Source organism: Nilaparvata lugens, chromosome 6 (assembly GCF_014356525.2).
Source record: "Nilaparvata lugens isolate BPH chromosome 6, ASM1435652v1, whole genome shotgun sequence".
Lineage (NCBI taxonomy): Eukaryota > Metazoa > Arthropoda > Insecta > Hemiptera > Delphacidae > Nilaparvata > Nilaparvata lugens.
Window position 1 is genome coordinate 34030008 of NC_052509.1, and position 25191 is coordinate 34055198.

The 25191-nt window shown below is 35.7% G+C and overlaps 1 protein-coding gene across 2 annotated transcripts; it reads left to right on the forward strand.

Moving 5' to 3' along the window:
* Window positions 1-703: 703 nt before the first annotated feature.
* LOC111052939 lies at window positions 704-23455 on the forward strand. Of its 2 annotated transcripts, none has more exons than XM_022339759.2 (2): window positions 704-852; window positions 17346-23455. In XM_022339759.2, exon 2 carries the CDS (start codon window positions 17353-17355, stop codon window positions 18946-18948), a length of 1596 nt encoding a protein of 531 aa, XP_022195451.1. In that variant the 5' UTR covers window positions 704-852; window positions 17346-17352; the 3' UTR covers window positions 18949-23455. The 2 variants fall into 2 exon arrangements, with proteins under 2 accessions (XP_022195451.1, XP_039286604.1); XM_039430670.1 differs by having other exon boundaries at window positions 784-921.
* The last annotated feature ends 1736 nt before the right edge of the window (window positions 23456-25191 follow it).

Sequence of the window (25191 nt, forward strand, 5' to 3'; positions counted from 1 at the left end):
TTCTAGGTCCACAACAATGCCAATTATGTTTTTGACAGTGTAGGAATATAATTTATTAATGCAGAGAATCGGCATCTCTATTCTTCTATCTTTATCTACTGTCATTATAAAGTGGACCTCACTATAGGATGGTTAGTTATCAACTTTTAAAATCTCAATTCAGGTATTTTAATCTGTGTTTCTCATACAGTAATGTCCAAAAATTATTTCATTGTCTCAAAAATACACTTCAAATCATACAACTTGTGTATCAAAGTATTTTGATAGAATGAAGAAAAAAATGGCGGCTGAGTTACCTTTGTACAGTCACTGTCAAAAGTGAAAATAAAATATCCTGGCAAACTGACAAAATTGCAAAGCTAGAGAGAGATAGCACTATCTGTTTTGTTGTATGATAGAAAAGGACAGCAACAGTATTGTCAATCGTACACTGCCATTATAACGTGGACCTCACTATACTACTGAAAGTCGATGAAGCCATCTACTGCCATATCGCCCATCGTGACGTCAGCATCGGTTAGAAAACTTTTCTGTAGTTTGTTCACATTGTTTTCCATTTCAGCGGGAGTCTAGGCTACCATTTTTATGAACAATTATTTACTCTCATCTGAAATAGACACAATCAGCTATGTAAAACAATGTAAACAAATTCTACAAAGTTTTCTATCCGATGACGACTTCACTTTGGGGCGATATGGCAGTAAATGTTAGCTTCAGAAGCTAGACTTCCCAGCGTGTCTATTCTATAACTTGTCTAAGCTCTTAACCAATTTCCTAACCTTCAATTCACACCCTCTTAAAGACTGTGACTGTAATGTACGAGACATGAAAAAAGCAAATAAATAATTATTGGTAAGTTACTGAACATTCTGTGAAAAAAATATCAACCCTAGATAGATAGGACACACCACCCAGAAGTCAGTACGTAAACATTGTCTTTCTTTATCTTTGCTACTACCGTAATTAAAGAGGTCAATTTAAAAAGTTATTTATTTTCTAATTTTGTTATCATACAATTTGTCATTTCAACATAACTTTATTATGAGAATAATATTGCAAATGAGCAAAAACATGAGTAGCCCAAATACCAGTGTAAGTTAGGCCTACCGCTACCACCCCCATACTTGTCAAACTCTTGGTTTGAACCAATGTAGGCCTATTCAATTAAATTTTTATTCTGTCTGTGACCAGTATACTGGATAGACATTGTCGTTAAATAAAAACACAAGAGTTTAAATTCTTTACTAATCTCAAGATTCTCAAGATGGCCGATCAAAGAGAATGACAAAGCTAGCAATCTCCTCATTAAAAGAATAGAGAGGGAGGTTAATCAGTTTTGGTCGGAGTACTTTCTTGAACACTTTCAACTAGCTTCCGCACTTGGAAGTCTATTGTAAATTTTCAATGCGCGCATTGGGTAGCAAGTGTGCAGCTTGGCCAATCTAGAGTAAGGTAGGTCAATGTTGTCTCGCCCTCTAGTTGAGTAGTTGTGGATCTGGAATGTGGCTTGGAGTGTGTGAGGTTGGCCTTTTAGAAGCTCAAGAAAGCTCAGCACATATTGACTGAAGCCAGTAAGTATTCCCAGCATAAGTTTTTCCTGAACAGCGGGCGACAATGCTGCAAGTATGGCGATTATGTTACTATGCGAACCACTTTTCTTTTGTAGAAAACCAATCCCATAGTTAATGTGGCTATGATACAGACCATGATATATAGGCTACAGTAACCAGAAAATTCATTGGAACATGACTTCTCAATTCTCATATCAGATTTGTTGCTTTGGAGAGTCGGCTACATATTATAATTACCTAATGTGTTGGGCCCTTGTCATTGAGTCTACCAAGGAGCAGATCATGCTTCAATGTGCACAGAATATTATGTGTCTTCTCTCCATTCATACACAGTTTGTTTGCCCTAAACCATGTGCTTGCCTCCTCTAAGAGTTCAGCAGACCTCAGTACAGATAATTGTGGTTCTTTATCCTTTGCAATGAGAGTTGTATCTTCAGCGAACAATAGGGCTTTTCCGTCCTTACTCAAGTCATTTATGAAAATGAGGAACAGCAGAGGGCCAAGAATTGACCCCTTTCGGCTCTTCATATTTGACCTTGAGCTCCTGTGATTTGGCACTGTTTACTGTCACAACCTGCCTACGCTATGGCTACTCCTCAAACACCATATCTCGTGAGCTTCCCCGGAAAAATCTCGAGAGATACATCATCAAAAGCCTTGGTGAGGTCACAGAGGGTCATGGGAGTTGAGTGCTTCTTTCCCATTGCGTCAAGTATGGATTCCATCAAGCGTTAGACATCATCAATAGTCGACCTCTCTCGGTGAAAACCAAATTAATCCTCCCTAAAGAGTGAATTCTCCTCAAAATAGGCTGAAAGTTGGACGAGCATCACAGTCTCAATAATCTTTGCAAAAACAGGAATCAGAGATATAGGTTGGCAGTTTGACAACTCTTCTTTATCACCCTTTTTAACATTGGCACCATTCTTGAAATTTTCAGAAAATTAGGAAAGACTCCTTGTTCCAGACAGATGTTGATTAGTCTGCTTTGTGTTTTTTTCACCTTCTGTTCTGGCTTGCCATCTATGGACTTGTTTGTTTTATTTTCTCTTGATGTGTTCCCTTATGGACATGCCCTGGCGGCATGTCTGTGTTATGAACAGAATCATTATTATTATTATTATCATCAACTGGTAAGGCTATTGAAGAGATGACTGCCTTCATAAGAAAAGTAGACTTGCCATAGAACACAGGACTCCTCGAGCTCTTGTAGCCATTTACAATTTTTTCGACCCACTTGGATGTAATGAGCTGGTTTTCGTGCGTCATATGGAGGCCGAAAGTGATTGTTTATTGACCAGGCCGGTAAAATTTTTACGGCCCTAGGGCTGTAAAATAACCTTGAAGTCAGCTGATTCTGATTTGATGTGAACGTGTTTACAAAATCTCTCTCTATATCTATAAAAGGCTAAGCCCCGACAGACTGAAATCACACCACAGCTCAAACTACTGAGCCTACAAACTTGAAATTTTGTACAATTGTTTATGATAGCCTCAAAACATCCACTAAGAAAGGATTTTCTGAAATGTGCCCCCCTGAGGGAGCTGGGGCCCCCCAAAAATGTTGTACTTTTTAATCGCTCATTGCTCAGCAAAGTCATGAGGAACTTTTTTGTTCAGCTACGAAAAAAAAATGGATCTATGCAGAAAAATTCCGACCAGGAGCAGAGAGGGGTCCAGGAGAGGGCATTTTTTTAAATTTTCATATAAAATCACACTACAGCTCAAACTAATTGGCCTACAGACTTAAAACTCTGCACAAATATTCTTCAAACATGCTAGACGCGCACTAAGAACGGATTTTGAGATATTTTGCCTCTAAGGGTTTCAAAGGATGAAAAAGGATCCTATTAAGTAAGGTTATGAACATGGTAAGGTGAACGCCGTATGAAACTGAGATAATTAACACATGATATTCTAACATATGTTGTAATCATTGGAAAGTTTGAAATAATCTTATCAATCAGCTGATGAAATTTAATTTTCTGTGGATTGAAAGCGCAAGCTTGCCACGTGTTTGTTCCTTCTATCAGCTGTATAATTATTGAGTCTCTCATACATTCCGATTAGAACAGAGCACAGAGATTTTCTTTGGTTAGGAGTTTGTTGATAATTCTTTTTTCATATTCAAATTTTATTGCACACAAAAATCACATTAAAAATTTCTTAATAGACAACAAGATGTCAAAAATAAACCTACATTTTATTTGTAGCACGGCCAGAAAAAGACATACTTGAGTACTAGCCGTGAGTTTATTCAATATAATCTTATATAATTTTGTGTTAATATTTTGTGAACAAAAAGTACGAGTTGATGAGAGATGTGAGTAATTTCTTATATTTGATCTAAATAGTTATTCATATTGTAGTTATTGTACTGTAGGTTATGCCTGACCAAGCTTGCAGAGAAGAAAAAAATGTGATGTCAGATTATGCTACTGAAATGATAATGCACATTTACAAACGGCTTTAATTTTCAATTTTCACATGAAAATCAGAAGCCCTGACCAAATTATTCAACAATATTCCTTCCATTATATTCCGTTAATGAATTTTCCTCACAATTAATGAAGGCAATACAGAGTATTATAATATGGGACTGGTAACATCCTCAATCTCTATATCTATAAAAGGCTAAGCCCCAACAGACTGAAATCACACCACAGCCCAAACTACTGAGCTACTACAGGGATTGTTTGGAGAAAGAAGAATATGTTTCATGAATGAATACTGTGTTTTCTTTCCTCAGTGCTGTTACATAGAGAGTGGTACTACTTGACTGAACTAGAGAAGGCGGTTTTCCACCTCCAGAGGAGTTAGATCGTACTAGTGTTTAGAGTGACCACGGAGTCGGGGTCACTTCAATAGAAGTTTTTTATTTTGTACCTAATAAATTTCATACGTATTGATTGTCCATATTGTATCCAGTGTCCATAATGAAAGTGATTGAACTACTCAAAATTAATGGCTTACTGGTCCTTCAAAGAATTTATAGTATTCCTGGTGATAGAGCCTGTCTTTTTTCAGCGTTGACTATTAATAATAAAGCTTTATTTGCAACCAGCTTACCTGGCGAACTTCGTACCGCCAAAAAGTCAATGTATCTCATGTCACACTTTACTTTATTTGGTGAATCATGAGATTTATCTGACAATCAATATCCTCATTTACATCTGAATACGGACTTCCTATGTGCTTAGTAATGCACTTCATTATTCCCAAAACATATTCTTCTCAATCAATTGGTTTTCAAAAAAATAGATAGGATAAATCAGTATTTCAAAGATGAATTCAATGTTCATTGTCAATAGATGGTTCATGAAATATGTGATGTACGATAAATCATCACCAGGAATTACATATTCTTTCCATCTTCCATTTTAGGATGAATATAAGCTAAGCTAAATTGAAAAAATTGTAAATTATTCTGCCATTAATGAATGCAATATGAACAACTCTCTTCGATGAGGTGAATAATTTTTTTCCAAAATTTTCCGGTTACTCAATGATAGGGGAGTGATAATTATTTGTATTGTCTGCTAATGAACCATTATCTACAGCTGGTACCAATCAATTACACTTCAACTCCAAAATATCGTTATAATACCAGTAGCCTACACAATTTATCATAGGGTGACGTGTTTATTACAGCTGGTAACATTAGAAGCTAAATCATATTATCTCAATATGATCTTGAATCATGATCATCTTTCCGTTCCTCGGTAGCCGCTAGGCCGACAATTTCGAAAACATAGGTCTGTTAAATGGATTAATAAATGATAATTATTAGCCACCCTATTAAAATTTCTGGTCAGAAACCATCCCCAATATTCACACAACATATTCTCAAAGTTACATGCCGTTATGCCAAGTATTTTTCAAGGCATAGGGAACAAACACACAAACAGACATTCATTTTTTTATACATATAGAAGATAGAAGATTTCATTCGGCTCAAAAAAAGCCTTTCTAAATGGAGGTATAATGATATGGTTGACAACTTCCAGTCCTGTTGTTTTAACATTTTTTTGCTCAAATCACTTTCAAAAAGTTCATGTAGTACCTACTATTGAGTTCAAGACACTTCTGGCGCTATCATAGTTTCACAACTATTCTGTTCCACACTCCCATCTCTTGCAGTCGTTAACCATATCTATAATAAAATAAAGAGTTGGCTTATACATGTACGGGATAGAAAAATTTTGTTTGACGCATCACGTCTGAACTACTGGACTAATTAACTTGAAATTGTGCATATAGGCTAGATTCTTAATTAACCAAGGATTGTTATAGGCCTATTTTCAATTCTTCAAAACTCCATTACGTCAAGTTTTCAGATTATCAAGTTTGAAAATAGATCCTTGCGAAGCACGGGTTCCTGCTAGTAGTTTATAAAACTGAATCAGTTTATGCTTCTAGAATTGAATAAAGCACTTTTACTTTACTTTTACTTCCTAGGTCCTCCCGACGGTCGTGTGTCCGTGGAGTCGTCATAGTTGTCCCGGGTTAGTCCAGGTGTGTAGCAGTGTGTTCCCCAACATACTCTGCTACTGAGTAATAGGGTCTTGTCAGCAGGTACATCTTCAGTGTTCTTGGGAATGTCCCAGTATTGACCATTGATTTTACATGCAGCGGGAGCAGATTGAAGAAGAAAGCCCCAGTGTAGGCTGGTGATTTTGCAGTCTTAGTGAGTCTGTGTTGGGGAAGATCAATATTATTCCTGGTTCGGGTGCTGTAGGTGTGTTGTCCGCATCTCAGCCTGGGGTTTGTTTTCACCACCGCTAGTACTGTTTCCATGATATATAGTGAGATCACTGTCAGGATATTATACTGCACAAAGAAGCCCTTACAGTGATCCAACATATTTCTTCTCAGTATAGTGCGTATAGCTCTCTTCTGTATACACAGTACTCTGTTGAGGTTTGCTATTGTTGCCGATCCCCATGCAACAATGCCGTATTTGAGATGAGATGAAAATAGGGCATGGTAGGATGTAAATGCTGTCTTCTCATCTGTTATATTGCGTATTCTGCGGATCACATACAGTGCTGAAGATAGTTTTTTACACAGGTGATCTATGTGGTTTTGCCAGGTGAGATTTTTGTCCACTAGAATTCCGAGGAATTTTGTATTGTCGGCCTCCATTATTTCTCCATTCAGGGGTTCATGTTGTTGATTTCTATTTGTGAATGTAATACAGACTGTTTTTGTAGTGTTGATGGTAAGGTTTAATTTATTGCAGATTCCTTTAATTTCATTGAATGTAGAATCGATTACTTCATTTTTAGACATTTCCTTGCTAGTGGGCATAAGTATTGTTGTGTCATCTGCAAACAAAATGCATTTTTTATCAGGTTGTAATTCCTTAGAAAAGTCGTTTATATAAATGAGGAATAGCAGGGGGCCCAGTATCGATCCCTGTGGTACGCCTTTAGTGACTGCTTGTATGGATGATCTATAGTTGATTACATTGCTATTGATTTTATGTTCTACTTCAACATATTGTTGCCGGTTTGTGAGGTAGTTTTCTAGCCAGGCAAGTGCATTTCCTACAATTTTTAGTTTTTTGAGTTTGCTTTTTAGTATGTTGAAGTCTATTGTATCAAATGCCTTTTGTAGATCAATAAAGAGTCCACAGGGGGTTTTATGTTCTTCCCACATTTTTGTAATCTCATTGTGTAAATTTGATATTGCAGTCATTGTGCCGAGGTTCTTTCTGAATCCATGCTGCTGTTTCACAAGTAAATTGTTGTCTTCAAGATGGGATATTATTTGATTATAGGCTGCTCTTTCGATTATTTTTGATGGTGTAGGCAGATTAGCAATCGGTCTGTAATTCCTGGGATCAGTTTTGTCACCTTTTTTCAGTTTAGGATAAATCTTTGCCACTTTCATGTATGATGGAAATTTTGCTTGTCTTATAGATGAGTTAGCAATGTCAAGAAGTGGCTTTTTCAACTCGTCCTTGCAATACTTCATTATTTTTCCTGTAATCTCATCATATCCAGCTGAGTTACTTGGTTTTAGGTTGTCAAGAAGGCAGTCAATGTCTGATTCTGAAATTGTGGAGAAATCACTGAATAATGGAGCATCAAGCATCTCATCCTCACTATCTAATGCGTGCATATTTGACTTTGGTGGCGGTTGAGTGAATAAAGAATTGAAGATATCACTAGTATGCTTGGGGTTTACTATTTTTCCGTTTTCCCAGTTCAGCACTAGGTTGTCCTGTACTCCTAGCTTGTTTTTGTTTCTTTCATTATTGATAATCTTCCAGAGAATTTTTGTTTTATTATTAGTCTTTTCAATTCTACTTCTTATCTGCTGTACTTTCTTCTCTCTCACTTCAGTGTCATAGGCCTTCTTTAAATTAGAGCATTTTTCTTTATCTTCCAGAGAGCCTGTTGCCAAGTACTGGTTATTTGCTTGGAGTAGTTTGTGTCTCAATGTCAATGTGTTATTGTCCCAAAAGATATTTTTTTCGGATGTAGTAATTTTTTTTAATTCTCGAGGCATTGCACTATCCATACTTATCCGCATTATCTTCAGAAAGTTATTATATTTGTCATCTACTTGAGGAGAGTTTGTCACCCTTGTCCAGTCAGCCTGCTGAAGCAATGTCTTTAGTTGATTTAGATTTTCTGTGGAGAAGTTTCGGGTGTGTTTATATATAGCATTTTCATATTCTACCGTACTAGTTACTTTGCAGATGACAGTGTGATGGTCGGAAATTTGGTTTGGGTATGCTTTAGTTTCTATTGTTTTTGTGTCCATATTGTGATAACATCCGTCAATGCTAGTGGTTGAGTTTTGAGTGATTCTTGTGGCAGGCATCCTGTAGATTTGGCAGCCATGCTGTGTCAAGATATTTTCTAGGTCCTTACAGATTTGGCTCTCTGGTTTTAGAGTGTCTATGTTGGTGTCTCCAAGGACAACAATCTTGAAGCGCTTTCCAGAGTATTTTTGAAGTAGACTTCCAAGTCTGGATAGGAATTCATCTTCTGTTCTGGGGTATGGAGATCGATAGGTGCCAATAATGATTAGGTTCATCTGCCTCATCCGTACTTTCACCACTACTGTTTCAAAAAGCTGTTCTGCAGGTGCATGTGACTGGTCTAAGTTTACTTTCTCCATGTTCAGTTGAAGGTTGCTTCTTTTATACATGGCAATGCCGCCCCAGAGAAGAGTTTTACGACAATAGTTTGCTATAAGAGTGTAGCCAGCAATATTGGTGTGTAGTAGGTCTTCCTCTCTGAGTCCATGCTCCGAAAGAACAACGATATCAGGGGTGTACAGACTCGGATCCATGCTCAACCTCTCCAGTTTTGATTGCAATCCCCTTTGTAGATTCAAGTGGTAGATGGTGAGTGACTTATTTTTCCTATTGCAAGTCTGTTTGAAGGATTGTTGATTTTTTCTGTGTTCCTTGGTATGTGGAGTGTGGTTCAATGCTGTTTGTTGCTATGAGATGCACTCAATGAGGGCTCCAGAATTCTTCCCCTTTCAGTTCGTATTATACTACAAATGCCGGCCTTCAATATGTTAGCTCCCTCTTTATTGAGATGCACACCGTCCCAGTCAAGGTGTTTCCTTTTCAGTTCATAAGTGTAGTCCAAGAAGTTAATTTTCAGCTGATCCGCCATGAAATGAAGTGCCATGTTTGTTTCCTCAATAACCTCATGTTGCAGTCCTCTCTGACCGGTATGGAGCAGACATACCACTCGGTCCCCGGAAATTTCCTCTGGTTTGCTTCAATGGTGAGCCACAATGGTCTCATGACATGGTTTGGTGTTCGCGCAGTTCTCATATTATTTGTTCCGATATTCATAATTACTTTGTCTGGCAGGACAGTCTGTGTTTTGAGGTATCTACTCACGTCCTGTATTCTACCGCCAGGGATTATCTCGATTGCAGTCTTACATTCCTCATCCTTGCTCAGTGCCAGATTTACGTTCCTCAACAAAGAGTCTCCAATAACAAGTACACTGCTGCTCTCATCTGGTGTGGTTTTGGTGCGCCTCCAACAGCTTCTGTGGTTGTTTGTTGGAACTGGGCTGGTAGGTTGGCTTCATCACCCATACGGGCGCTCTCCTTGGCTATAGATGCACCACGCTCAGACTCACCGACGAGGACTGATGCAGCATTTTCGGCCTTTCTTCTAATAGGGCAGCAAGGCTCCGGGTGGATACCCTCTGAAAATTCTCGAATTATATTCTCCATACTATATATTACCTCTGTTTTCCTTGCCACTATCTCCGATAATCTGTCATTATTCACTTTTAACATTTTAATTTCGTTTTTTAGGTCTTCTATGTCCTCATGTAAAAATTTAATAATAGTATCATAGTTATTTGTTTTGTTTCTGGCAGTAACATTACTGTGTGTTACGCTATTTGTGTCAGATTTTGATAAATCATTGTCAGTTTTGTTAAATAATGTAGAGATATGAGTGGCTTCACTATTAATGTGGGACTTACATTCTTCGCACATCCATATCAGGTCTGTGCCTGTTCCGTCTCTCATTGCATCATAATGATTGTCAGAAATATTTACACATTTTATGTGATACCACTTACTATCATTGCAATCACAAGTCACTGCGCGATCATTATCCTTAACTATTTGCTGGCAAACATTGCACAAACACTCATTCTGTTTTTCCTGATATACGGGAGCCTTTGAAGTTTTTTTTCCCATTATAATAATGTCAAGAAGTGTAGCTCAAGAAGTACTCAAGGTTATGTTAATGCTGTCCTAATACAATAGATTACATAAAAGCTGTACCAAACAATAAATTACATAAAATCTCTGCACAATCAGTTTGTAAACGTAGGGATGTATCACAGTCAGAATATCACAGCAATTAAAATCACAGTTGTCGCTTCAATAATTCTAAGATGCAGATTAGAATTACTCATGAGAATCCTATTCAGCTTATCGCCATGTCAATGTACATAAAAAATGAGGACAGTTCAGAATTTGAGATTTAAACGTTCATGGAAAACAGGATACTGTAGCTTCAAGCTATATTTAGGAGAAAAATTCAAATTTCTCACAAATAACAGTATAGAGTTCAAAGTAGCATAGAATTATTATAATTCAAGTGGTTTCTAACTTATTACGACAAGCTACAGTATGGCCTTTGCAATATTTTTCCTGTCAGTAGGTAGAAGAATAAGTCTTGATGTGGCGATTAAGAAACTGGCTAACGATTAAAGTTTATAACAATTGGAATCACTTTTCTATAAAAATATAAGTCGATAATATATGCAAGTTCAATAATATTTATGAAAAGTAAATGCTAAATAGTACAGTATGCATGATGGAACAATCTCACCAAGTTTCAACGTTGTTTTGAGGTTACTTCGGTTCAATGCAATTTACTAATCTCAGTGCTTTTTCTCGTAGAATTTTATTTTTAAAAATTATTTATACGCAAATACATGTGTGTCACAAACGCAGTGAGTATAACTAATTTTAATCACTGTTTTTAAATAAATACACAAATACGAAGCAGAGCTCGTGATCTAGGCTGTAGACAACGTTGGCACATGCGCAGAACCCCATTTTGCAATTTGCAATAGATACTATTATTTTATTTGGATGAATGAAATACAAATAAGATATTATAAACTATTCAAATTCAATTTTCAGAGTATAATAGAATCTAACCTCTAACCTCATAGTCTATCACAAACCTGGTAGATAATTTTGGAACTATTTGGGCAATATCCTTGGTGCTGAACATTTTCACGAATAGTTTATGAAACGGAATCAGTTTATGCTTCTGGTTGAGTTTTGAGTGATTCTTGTGGCAGGCATCCTGTAGATTTGGCAGCCATGCTGTGTCAAGATATTTTCTAGGTCCTTACAGATTTGGCTCTCTGGTTTTAGAGTGTCTATGTTGGTGTCTCCAAGGACAACAATCTTGAAGCGCTTTCCAGAGTATTTTTGAAGTAGACTTCCAAGTCTGGATAGGAATTCATCTTCTGTTCTGGGGTATGGAGATCGATAGGTGCCAATAATGATTAGGTTCATCTGCCTCATCCGTACTTTCACCACTACTGTTTCAAAAAGCTGTTCTGCAGGTGCATGTGACTGGTCTAAGTTTACTTTCTCCATGTTCAGTTGAAGGTTGCTTCTTTTATACATGGCAATGCCGCCCCAGAGAAGAGTTTTACGACAATAGTTTGCTATAAGAGTGTAGCCAGCAATATTGGTGTGTAGTAGGTCTTCCTCTCTGAGTCCATGCTCCGAAAGAACAACGATATCAGGGGTGTACAGACTCGGATCCATGCTCAACCTCTCCAGTTTTGATTGCAATCCCCTTTGTAGATTCAAGTGGTAGATGGTGAGTGACTTATTTTTCCTATTGCAAGTCTGTTTGAAGGATTGTTGATTTTTTCTGTGTTCCTTGGTATGTGGAGTGTGGTTCAATGCTGTTTGTTGCTATGAGATGCACTCAATGAGGGCTCCAGAATTCTTCCCCTTTCAGTTCGTATTATACTACAAATGCCGGCCTTCAATATGTTAGCTCCCTCTTTATTGAGATGCACACCGTCCCAGTCAAGGTGTTTCCTTTTCAGTTCATAAGTGTAGTCCAAGAAGTTAATTTTCAGCTGATCCGCCATGAAATGAAGTGCCATGTTTGTTTCCTCAATAAACCTCATGTTGCAGTCCTCTCTGACCGGTATGGAGCAGACATACCACTCGGTCCCCGGAAATTTCCTCTGGTTTGCTTCAATGGTGAGCCACAATGGTCTCATGACATGGTTTGGTGTTCGCGCAGTTCTCATATTATTTGTTCCGATATTCATAATTACTTTGTCTGGCAGGACAGTCTGTGTTTTGAGGTATCTACTCACGTCCTGTATTCTACCGCCAGGGATTATCTCGATTGCAGTCTTACATTCCTCATCCTTGCTCAGTGCCAGATTTACGTTCCTCAACAAAGAGTCTCCAATAACAAGTACACTGCTGCTCTCATCTGGGTGTGGTTTTGGTGCGCCTCCAACAGCTTCTGTGGTTGTTTGTTGGAACTGGGCTGGTAGGTTGGCTTCATCACCCATACGGGCGCTCTCCTTGGCTATAGATGCACCACGCTCAGACTCACCGACGAGGACTGATGCAGCATTTTCGGCCTTTCTTCTAATAGGGCAGCAAGGCTCCGGGTGGATACCCTCTGAAAATTCTCGAATTATATTCTCCATACTATATATTACCTCTGTTTTCCTTGCCACTATCTCCGATAATCTGTCATTATTCACTTTTAACATTTTAATTTCGTTTTTTAGGTCTTCTATGTCCTCATGTAAAAATTTAATAATAGTATCATAGTTATTTGTTTTGTTTCTGGCAGTAACATTACTGTGTGTTACGCTATTTGTGTCAGATTTTGATAAATCATTGTCAGTTTTGTTAAATAATGTAGAGATATGAGTGGCTTCACTATTAATGTGGGACTTACATTCTTCGCACATCCATATCAGGTCTGTGCCTGTTCCGTCTCTCATTGCATCATAATGATTGTCAGAAATATTTACACATTTTATGTGATACCACTTACTATCATTGCAATCACAAGTCACTGCGCGATCATTATCCTTAACTATTTGCTGGCAAACATTGCACAAACACTCATTCTGTTTTTCCTGATATACGGGAGCCTTTGAAGTTTTTTTTCCCATTATAATAATGTCAAGAAGTGTAGCTCAAGAAGTACTCAAGGTTATGTTAATGCTGTCCTAATACAATAGATTACATAAAAGCTGTACCAAACAATAAATTACATAAAATCTCTGCACAATCAGTTTGTAAACGTAGGGATGTATCACAGTCAGAATATCACAGCAATTAAAATCACAGTTGTCGCTTCAATAATTCTAAGATGCAGATTAGAATTACTCATGAGAATCCTATTCAGCTTATCGCCATGTCAATGTACATAAAAAATGAGGACAGTTCAGAATTTGAGATTTAAACGTTCATGGAAAACAGGATACTGTAGCTTCAAGCTATATTTAGGAGAAAAATTCAAATTTCTCACAAATAACAGTATAGAGTTCAAAGTAGCATAGAATTATTATAATTCAAGTGGTTTCTAACTTATTACGACAAGCTACAGTATGGCCTTTGCAATATTTTTCCTGTCAGTAGGTAGAAGAATAAGTCTTGATGTGGCGATTAAGAAACTGGCTAACGATTAAAGTTTATAACAATTGGAATCACTTTTCTATAAAAATATAAGTCGATAATATATGCAAGTTCAATAATATTTATGAAAAGTAAATGCTAAATAGTACAGTATGCATGATGGAACAATCTCACCAAGTTTCAACGTTGTTTTGAGGTTACTTCGGTTCAATGCAATTTACTAATCTCAGTGCTTTTTCTCGTAGAATTTTATTTTTAAAAATTATTTATACAATGTATTGTGTCGCAAACGTGAGTATAAACTAATTTTAATCACTGTTTTTAAATAAATACACAAATACGAAGCAGAGCTCGTGATCTAGGCTGTAGACAACGTTGGCACATGCGCAGAACCCCATTTTGCAATTTGCAATAAGATACTATTATTTTATTTGGATGAATGAAATACAAATAAGATATTATAAACTATTCAAATTCAATTTTCAGAGTATAATAGAATCTAACCTCTAACCTCATAGTCTATCACAAAACCTGGTAGATAATTTTGGAACTATTTGGGCAATATCCTTGGTGCTGAACATTTTCACGAATAGTTTATGAAACGGAATCAGTTTATGCTTCTGGAATTGAATAAAGTATTCTGCAATAAGATACTATCATTTTATTTGGATGAATGAGATTCAGATAAGATAACTCCAGGCTGCCTTACAGGGTTTTGTAGCTTGACTTATAATTCTTTCCAAGCTGGACTTTTTGTTATCAGCAATTTCCTGGTGATAGAATTTCTTGAGTCTGAGGTATGCAGTGTAGTACCTATTCCTCAGTTCATCACTGGTGGCAGATTTACATAGATTATTTTCCAAATCACTAAGGCTTTAACATTGTCCAACTCAGCTGTGTACCATGAGTTTTCAACTCTCTTTTTCAACCTAAGCTCCTTTTCCACATACACAATAGGCTGTTTTGATTTCCGCTAAATCCTGTGATCAGAAAGAAAAATTCGTTTTGTGTGAAATCTCAATGTCATGACAATAGAGTTGGTAATGATGATTGAAGCTAAAAATGAGGTGTTTTTTCAAAATACAAGGAGCATTTTTGTCGGGTGTAGCTGGAAATCTATATGAGATAGAGCGCTCTACCTGGTCTTAGATTGTACAAAATATCGCCCAGAGACATTCTGAATTATACACGTGAATGGTAACAATCGGACGATATTGATGACCAAAAACCAAAATTCATCAAAATTGATTTTTTTTAAAACTAATAATTGTAACTCAGTAGGCCTACTTATTCACAGTTTTAAGATTAGTTAGGTGAGTTTAAAGAAGCCGAAGATTTCAAGAAATGCTTCCTCTCTTAAGAGTTACTTTCCACTAACTAGAGATTAATCCAAGAAAAATATGAGTAATTGGTATAGAATTGTACTGAATTCTATCCTCCTCAATCCCTGTAATCTCAAATGTATCTTCATCAACTCAGTTCGATTGAAAAATGTCTAGAACTCTGGAGAGAGGATAAATTTCTTGAAATCTTCGGCTTCTTTAAACGTATCTAACTAGTTTTAAAACTATTCATTATGAATTTAATTTAATGTACGTGAAGGGAATAATCCTAGTCTACAATTTGAGATCAAATTCAATTCTCTATCATCAAGTACTACTGTGGTGGATGCCATTGAGAACAGAAAAAAATAACATGTACGGTTATGATAGTTTTCCCGGAAACACCTTTTGGTGGTAGTATGACTCAAATGGGCATCTAGCGCGAAAAACGTACATTGTGCAGATTAACTGGACTATTCAGATTTTATAGGACATCAAAAAGGTTAGACTTTATGATACATCATTCCAAAGGACTTGAAACGAGCTATAACTTTCATACGAAACATTTTTCTTGAAAAACGAAAGCGTAAACTTTTATTAGACTAAATATTAAATTATATGGTGAAAATTTCCCAATTCTCTGGCTATGTATGGGAATAACTCCCTAAATAATATATATATACCATGGAATGTTATATGAAATCAATTTGTAGATCTATTCAACCTTGAATGGATTAAATTCAGATCGATATCTTGATTTGGAATCGAGATATACTTGTTTTCAGAAACCATTGCAGTTTTGAACTTCGTGGGTGGCATGGGGAGTGGGGGTGGTGGAGCAAACGGTGTAACGATGGGGACTCTTGGGTTCCAGTCTATGTACTACGTATACCAACACCCAGCAAAAATTAAGCTTTTGCCTAATTTGTTGTGCATCAATGTTTTTATTGACTGGGCTAATCTTACATACTGGTATACTAGCGAAGTCAAGATGTAATGTCAATGTGAATGGCCAATCTACGTATTATAATTGTCTGGTAATTTGCTATACGACGTGCTTCTTTTAGTTATGCTTCAAGACTCCTCTTTGAAAGAATTTATAAGGATTTACTCCTCATTTTGAATTTCTAATAGCATATATTTTGATACTTTGAAATTGAAAACATATTTTGAATATCAAATGAAGTCATGTTCAGTCAAATACTTACTTACTTACTTACTCCCAGGGCCATCTATATCTAAGTTGATATTTGGCCGCACCAAAAACTGTCTCCACGTAGTTCGCTCCTCAGCATCTCTTTCTGTCGCTCCAAGTCTCTCTATGTCAGTCTTAACCTGTTGCCACCATCTCTGTCTGGGTCTCCCACGGGGTCTTCTTCCTAGAGGGTTGGGTGTTGAAACTTGTTTCAGCTTGGACTCCTTTCCTCTTCTGAGTATGTGCCCAGCTCATTGTAATCTCCTACACTTTGTTTCACTTACAATGTCTGGTTTATTGTAGAGGTCTCTGATTTCCTTATTATGTTTCCTCCTCCATTCTCCTTGCTCGTACGTGGGCCCATATATCTTTCGCAGCACTTTATTTTCAAATACTATGAGCTTTTGTTCTTCTTTCTTGGTCATTTTCCAAGTTTCAGACCCATAGAGTAACCCTGGACTTATAATTGTCTTGTATAGTCTGAGCTTTGTTCTGTAAGATAGGGACTTTGAAGAAAGTAGTTTTTTGCAGGCATACATACACCTGTTGCTGAGTTTACTCTATTTTGTATCTACACTATCCAAATTTCTACTTGAGATTGTTACTCCGAGATATATGAATTCCTGCACTTGTTTGAATTCATGTTCATCTATTTTCAGGCTGCCCATCCTTTCCCCCTGGTTTCTTGTAAAATGTATAAATTTAGTTTTGGAGTCATTTATTATTAGGCCCATTTTCTCGGCTTTTTCTATTAGCAATTTGGTGAGAGTTTTCGTGTCCTCTATATTTTCTGAAATAATTGTCATTTGCATTTATTTACAAATGGCATACAAATTCAGTATGCCATTGCTCATATGCTATGCTCATATGCCAAAGCTCAGCATACAAGTTCAGTTCTGTATTTAGATGAGTACTTTATTAGTGTTTATTGGATACACATTTTTATTTTGAGTTCTAAAATTTATTCTACTTCTATTACCGTTGCAGGCAAGAATTTTCTAAAACAAACACTATTACCTATAATATAAACTGTAATTTAATTTGTTATGTAAGTAATGACATTGAATAAAACTTGATTTAATTGTCAACTTGGGAATTTTTCAGAAAGAAAATGCCTCTTAGAAAGCAGCCGCTGTCTCTGCTCGACATCAGCCGGAATTGTCTCATACACCAGATAGTGTTTGAGTGTCAGAGCTACTGCAAATGGATCAACCTGCCGATTGAGCGGATTGTTCTGCGAGGCCATGTGGTGTGCCCCGACCAACTACTTGCCTTGAAAAAGCTTCTCCGTGACAATCTACCCAACGATTTATTCGACCATGTGTGCAATGAAACTCTTCTCAGCCTCTCCTATAAAATCGGCCGGACTTCTCATCGTGAGTATGAGAACGTGCTGAAGGTAATACTTTCATTATTTGTGAATACTAATATGCGCATTTTCTATCCGAAAGATGCGCACGGTATAAGTTTCATTTGGTCGCCGGTGCCTGATATAGACAGTTTCTGGATGGGCATGTTATGTACTGCTAGGAAACTGGTGGTACTAAGCTTGTATAAAGTGTGTACCGATGAGATTCTGGAGGTTGTCGGCAAAAACTGTTTGTTACTGGAGGTGATTGATATAACATCAAAAACGGCATGCTTTGAACGCAAAAAGAAGTTTAACATCAATGCGTTGCGATTGCAATACTTTGTGACTGACACTGGCCTTGTTCATCTGACCAAGTGCAAAAAGCTACGTGAAGTTTACATGAACAGTTTGTCAGCCAACCACCATGCTAGACGCATGGTCACTCAGAACGGCATCTTGCAGCTTGTCAGGTCACTACCTCATTTGAATTTCATCTCCTACAAAGCAATGGGCACAATTGTGTATACTCTCAACTTGAACGAGAATGCTCCTCCTTTATCATTGATGCATATTGAAGAAGACAACTGTAAGCCCGAGCATATCAGAGCCATCACCAAACTCTGTCACAATCTCAAGTCACTAGTCCTGGTAAGGCAGAGAACGTTTTACTTTAAACCGAGCTGCAGTTATGAAGTAGAACATGACATCATTGCTGAACTTTCTGCTAGTCGATTGCAATTACAGCATTTGAGATTGCAATATTGGCCGTACATGAAATCTGTTATTAAGTTTATCAAATTGAAAGGACATCATTTGCGAACTTTGCGTATCATATACCTTGAGAACAGCGGTACTATTTCCTCCAACGACCTGAATGTAATTGGTCAATCATGTCCCAATATTGAATGCCTTCATGTGGACCCAGTTTCAAGTCATGATTCAGACTCGATAAACGTTCGTTCAACAGATAAGAAACATTTTATGAATCTAACATCGTTGTATTTTCATGGTATAAATTGGTCTCCTGAAGTATGTTTTGTTATGTGCATTAGAAACGCCGTCAAGCTAAAAATACTCTACTTGACTCATGATTACTTGTCACCATCAGATAGTGTTAATTTCAATAATCACTTCTGCAACCTATTAAAAATCAATCCATTATCTGAGCTACAGGTTCTTAATCTCGGACGAGGAATGAATATGTCGGAAGATACTGTTTATAAAATAATTGAGCAGTGTACAAACTTGAAAAGTATCGCGTTATTAAGAGATTGCGTGCACCGAACGTTTGAAAGCGAACTACACCACTATATTGCTGCCAATAACTTCAAATTGTCAGTACATTTCGACTATTGAGTGTCTATTATTAATCAACTGCAACCAACTTAATCCTAAACGATAAAATAGTTCATTCAATTTGTATCTCTTTTTGGCTGTGATTTAACAAAAAATATAGATGTATATGTATATTATTGTCAAACTGAACTATTTTCCCACTGGAAACGTTCCTGAGCACTGAATCATAAAATTGTTGCTTAAATTTCTTGTTCAAATAGATTTGTAGACTTAAGAAGCGACACGCATCCAAGGATTTTGGCTTGCTGTCTAAACAAACTCATGTCGTATTTTGTAATAAGCCTAACCGTAATCTATAATTAGAAAAACAAATTGGCTTATACATGTACGGGATATCAAATAAATTAATGATTTCATCATCACGTTTGAACTACTGAACTGATTAACTTGAAATTTTGCATATAGATTCTTAATTACTGGGGATGGTTATAGACCTATTTCCAGTTCGTCAAGTTTTCAGTCCATCAAGGTTTTAATTCGTTAAGCTTCCAGTTTGTTGTACTTCGGTTAAACGTGGTCAGAGATGAAATAGTGTATTGAACGGTATTATCTCTATCTTTTATCTACCTATAAGTATTTTTTTCAATTTCACTAACACTACTACCTTCTACTTCTATTTTCACCAACCCTGTATGTGAATCCATACGGTAGTACTTTATAGTATACTATGTATGGGCAAAGTGGGTTTTGGTTTGCACGTAAACTAACGCTGACCACGGTTGACATTCATACTGTCAATTTTGACAAATTTAAAATATGCTCAAAATATCTGATCGATTAACATTTCATTGTAACTTTCCTTGCCCTACCTGCTACCATATGTAAGGAAAGTATTGCTTTCCAAAAAAAAATAGTTAGCCCAATTTCAAGTTTTCTATACGGTACGTTTCAAAGTCCTCAGAGTCCTAAAACATTTTTTGGTCTTGGTCTGTGTATGTGTGAGTCTGTGAACATACTCTGGATACCATACTACCCTATACCATGGATAGTCATAAGCTCTATCAATTGACATGAGTCTCCTTCCTGGGGGACTAGCAGAGGGTCCTTGAATAAATTAAATTTGTAGCCTCCTCATGCATGAGGTAGGTAAGCAGATGATATAGCCGTTTTTTCTAAAGAGAACTTAGTCCAGATAATTTTATCTGCAGAGAAACTGGGAGTTTTTAAAATTACCTAAATTTACGTCTTCCGTTCCCGATCTCGGGAAGAATACTAGTCAACCTGGCAAAAAGTGTCAGAGTTAAATTCCCGACCAGGTGACTTTTCTCTGAAAACTTTCAGCAATGTTAAAACTTCTAATAATTAGTTATCGGCTCTTATGAAAGATGAATAATACGTATAATAATTCTCACTTGGAGAATGCCCTGTTTGGTTGGGTTTTTATAGTTAAGTGAACTTTGAATCACAAATTAAATGAGTTTGTTTTAATTATTGAATTAGAATTGATTAATAGCAATAAGAATTCACCCATCCTCGGTAAATTTAGAATCTTTATGCAAAAAAGATCAGTAGTTCAGACTTGATGATGCCTATACCGTACATGTTTAAGACGATTATTTCCTTTATTATATTATAGAATTAAGATGATAATATTATTATCAAAACATTTCGAATAATATCAACTTATTGTCATCTAAAAGTAAAATAAAACTATCCATCCGCCCCCTTTAAAACATAATTAATTAAACAGAACCGTTTAGGTTATTCGGACAAATATTGAAATCTAGCCGATCTGAGATCCTCCCCCTGTCGTGGTCGACGACGGCATTTATGACAACTCACCTTGTCAATAATATTGAGAATGGAAATTCAAAATCCGGGCCATTCTCTATCCGATTTATTGTCCAACTTAAGGTCCTTCGATTCGACGTCGGAACGTGAATGACGTTGTGGGCGGGGCTAATGGTGTCGGAAGTCTGATGATCTGTTCAACTGACTTGTCCGACCACAGAAGTTTAGCCGCCTATTCAGGTTCGATTTGGAACGTTAGTGTGGATGTTTGATTAACCAGCCTGAACATGAGTAACGAAAGATCCAAAGTTATTGGCCAAAGTAGTTGGAACAAACTGTCGGATAGTGAATGGTCCGTTTAAACTAAAGGGCAGTCTGTGTGATAGCTCCCAAATACAGTATCATCAGCTGATGTTATGAATGAATGAAAATATTATAGTAATTGCATTTAATGAATAATCCAGCTGACTAAGGGACATATGCACCATCTACGATTAAAGATAGGGACACATATAACCGCACCGAGCCCGTGACGAGGTACGGGCGAGCTACGCCCGCGACACGCTGATGGTATTAGGAGAACACACATATCCGTGCGCCAGCCGAGCGACAGCAGTGTCTCAGTTTTGTAGTGCTACTGTGGTCTGATTTCTGAATGTTAAAGTATTGTTAATAATATAACACTATAAAAGCTTGTTAGATACGATTTAAATTTATATTTTTCAATTTTAAATTATTTACCTGTAGACACAGAAGATGAGAATCATAGTGCTTTTATATAGTTCGGTGCATAACAATACCACAATCAGTCATGTATCATGAATATATATATAAGCAATAAAATTGTTATCTTCTGCCTTATGTATCTAAACGTAATTAGTTTTAAATTTAAAATACAGTTACGGGTTCCTTCTTTTTATACTTTTTGTTGTTTATTTTATTATTTATCATACTACGTCTATTATAACTTTGGCTTAACTTATTATTTGGTTATACTTTTACTTTTGGTTCAACTTATTTTTCCGTTCAACCATATTTCTTATCACTTTGATCGTACAAAACTGTAAAATTCCGTATCTCTTCAATAAGTTTTTCATTCTATGAAACGAGCCCGCATCGTCACCGTCAAAAAGTAAACTGAACTAGTCGGTGACGGCGCGGGCACGGCTCGGGCAACAAACACGGTGACGGTGCTGACGCGGTGCGGTAGTATGTGTCCCTACACGTTTGAAAGCATTTGTTTTCTCACTCGCCATAGTACGTCCGACAATCGGCCGTACCGCGGTGCCGGCTCGGTGCGGATATGTGTGTCCCGGTCATAACGCTAAAACACGTTTACTTGTAGATATGGTTGCATTTATCAAAATGTGTACTATTCGGGGCTTAAACGGACAGCTGACATTTCTCCACTTGAACAGAGTATCTGCATTCAGGCTTTGATCAGACCTAAATCACAACTTTTTTTTGTTATGCACTTTCAATGTTATTTTGTTATATTCTGGAAAAGGACTAAGGAGTTGGTAAATTTCGTTCATATGTTTTTTGTAGAATATATGGACAAACAAACATACAAATATATCTAAGGACAACGTCTTGCTAACGCTCGTAAAAAGGTATGAGGCCAAAAAGAGCAAAACATTTGAGGCAAACGTGTTTTTTAAAAATGACACGCCATGATGCTCGGATATCTCGAAAACTATGAGAGATGTATGGAATAAGTTAGGAGATTAATGTTGTAGGGAATTATGTAAACTTTAATTTTGCACAGAACAGTCACGTCTGTAAGTGTAGGACTCAAAGTTTCCGAGATAAAATATATGCGAAAAAACAAAAAATGGTATCTTTGAACCACATGGTGCGGACTTTTGATATGTTTAGCTCCTTACTACCCTGCGAGATCAAAAATTGTCTTCCAAACTTTTCCCTCTACTCCCTTTATAGAACATTAATTGCCTGGACTGAAATGAATTATTGTTTCCCAATACAAATTAAAATTGGCGCTTACAGGGCCGATAACCTTTGCTCGGTAAAATCTCATTGAATTTTATTCAGTATAACGTCTTTCACAGTGATTGGTACAGTATTATTTCATTTCCGAACGTATCTATGATAATAATATCAGAATTGGGTCATCAGATTGGAAAGAATAGATTTTTTTTAGAAATATTATAAAATGATATCGAATAAAAATATTTACTTTAACTAAGCTTAAGTCTTTCAAATTTTAACATCTTTATTCATTTGTCTTCTCCATATGCATCGTAGTATTAAGTATTGATCCCATTGATCTCATATAATGTAGTATCAATTAAATCGACTTATATAGCCCATCCCTAACTTATTGTATTTTACGTGTTATTGATCTCATTGTATATTGATATAGATTCATAATCGAGAATTTCTTTTTTCATATGTCTCTGTGTGTTCAAAGTACATAACGACATTTGCAAGATAGGTCAAGATCTCTAACAATACAATTCTGGTAAATTTATTACTTTTTCCAAATAGAACAAAAAATATAGCCATCCTTTAAGAATGATTCAGGCTTATTTTAATCAGTTGAAACTTATTTGAACAATTTATTCAGATCAATTCAAAACACCAGAAATAGTTGGAAGCGTTCTAGAATTTCGAAGAGTTTGACTACAAGTTTGAAGAGTTCAGAACTGATCGCGAGTTAGAAACCTGGATATCCCAACATATAGAATAACACCTAATTGTCAGGAAAATAAATTTTCTTTCATCTAATATTGCGCTTAATAGGTTTCATTTGACATTTTTTTGCCAAAAATTTTATACATCACAAATTTGAAATAGACTTTAACAAAAACACAATATCTTAAACTAAGAAATATAAAAATATCTGAACAAACATAATTGTTCATCTAATCTTTTCTTTTTTTACAATAATAGAATTTACAATAAATTAATGAATTATATAGAATTCATCATGATCAAATGAATCTAAAGTAATATTATTAATTCATACATTACAGTAAATTGAGGAATATTCAATTTTCGATGACATCACTAGCTGCTATTATTGAAAATTCGTTTCAACTTAATTAATGAATCTATTGAAGTACAGTGCTCTTTTCTTGCTTCTCTTTTATAGCATTGCCAAGTAAACATCCCGATTCATGGCATCTTCTTGATTTCTTTTTTTTTATTAAAATTAGAAAAAAAATTAAATATAACTCATTATTTTTTCGAAACTTTTATTAATCAAAATTTGGGAGAAATACAGTTTTGGGCTGTGCCTGTTGTATTCTCCCAATCATATTATAATATTGCAATAATGATTTGTGATTGTCAATGAGATAAATAAATAAATTAATGAAATGAATCATGGACGTCATATTTTATATCAATAGTATTTTTTCTGTCATTTAGCCTATTAATGTATTCAATTATAACAAAGTTAATGATTTTGTTTATTTACTTAATAATGACTTCAAAGTCGAAACATGTGAAAAATGAAAAACAAATTAAAAATGGTTCTTGGTTTTTTTTATTTTTTTGTACGTTAATTACAAGTATCCCTTTACAAGAAAGTGAACATTTATTAGCATTTATTTGTTGGAATGGCGGTGACTCTATTAGTCCAATTTGTGTTTTTTTATTAAATAAAATATACTACTACTTCAAATAAAATATTCTATTTTATATAATTTGTATAATTTTATATGGTTAAGACATTATTATTGAATTATGTATGAATTATTTTATTAATAAGCCTCATGAGAGGAAAAAATCAACAAGACACATGTCATATGATTAACCTTTAACATTAAAAATATTTAAACCAATTATTGACAAGGCTATACATTTGGCACTCATAACTACCATACCAAATATCCATCTCTAATCAAATACCTCTCAAATTGCAATCTCCACGGATGTTTTATTAAATAAAATATACTACTACTTCAAATAAAATATTCTACTCTATATAATTAGTTAATACTATGGTTAAGACATTGTTATTGAATTTTGTATGAATTATTTTATTAGTAAGCCTCATGAGAGGTTTATCACATATATTTCATTATTGTTCTCTAAATTAACTATTTTTACATCCATAATCCGATGTTATATGAATTTGCATTTCAATTGCGACGGTCAGGTCAAATTTTATTATAATTATGCTTATTTGCATAATTCATAATATGGTTTACTTATATCCAAGATTAATAGTATAGAAACTTATATATTCCACCATAAAAAATAATAAAAGGAAAGAGCTCGAAAATATAATTCATCAAATATTTGAATGTTGTAGTGGTTCAAGGCAAAATTTGATAGTCTTTTATTTGCATAGTCTTGAAAACATAAGCATCTCCCGTTGTTTTCTGCAAACTTTTTGACAAATAAATATTTTTCTTCTGCAAATGCAAAATTGAACCAGCTAGCGAATGAATGAATTCAATAGTATTCAATATAGTTTGTTGATTCTTTAGACAAAAAAAAACTTTTCTGGTATTAATTAAAGTATTGATTGTCTCTATGTAT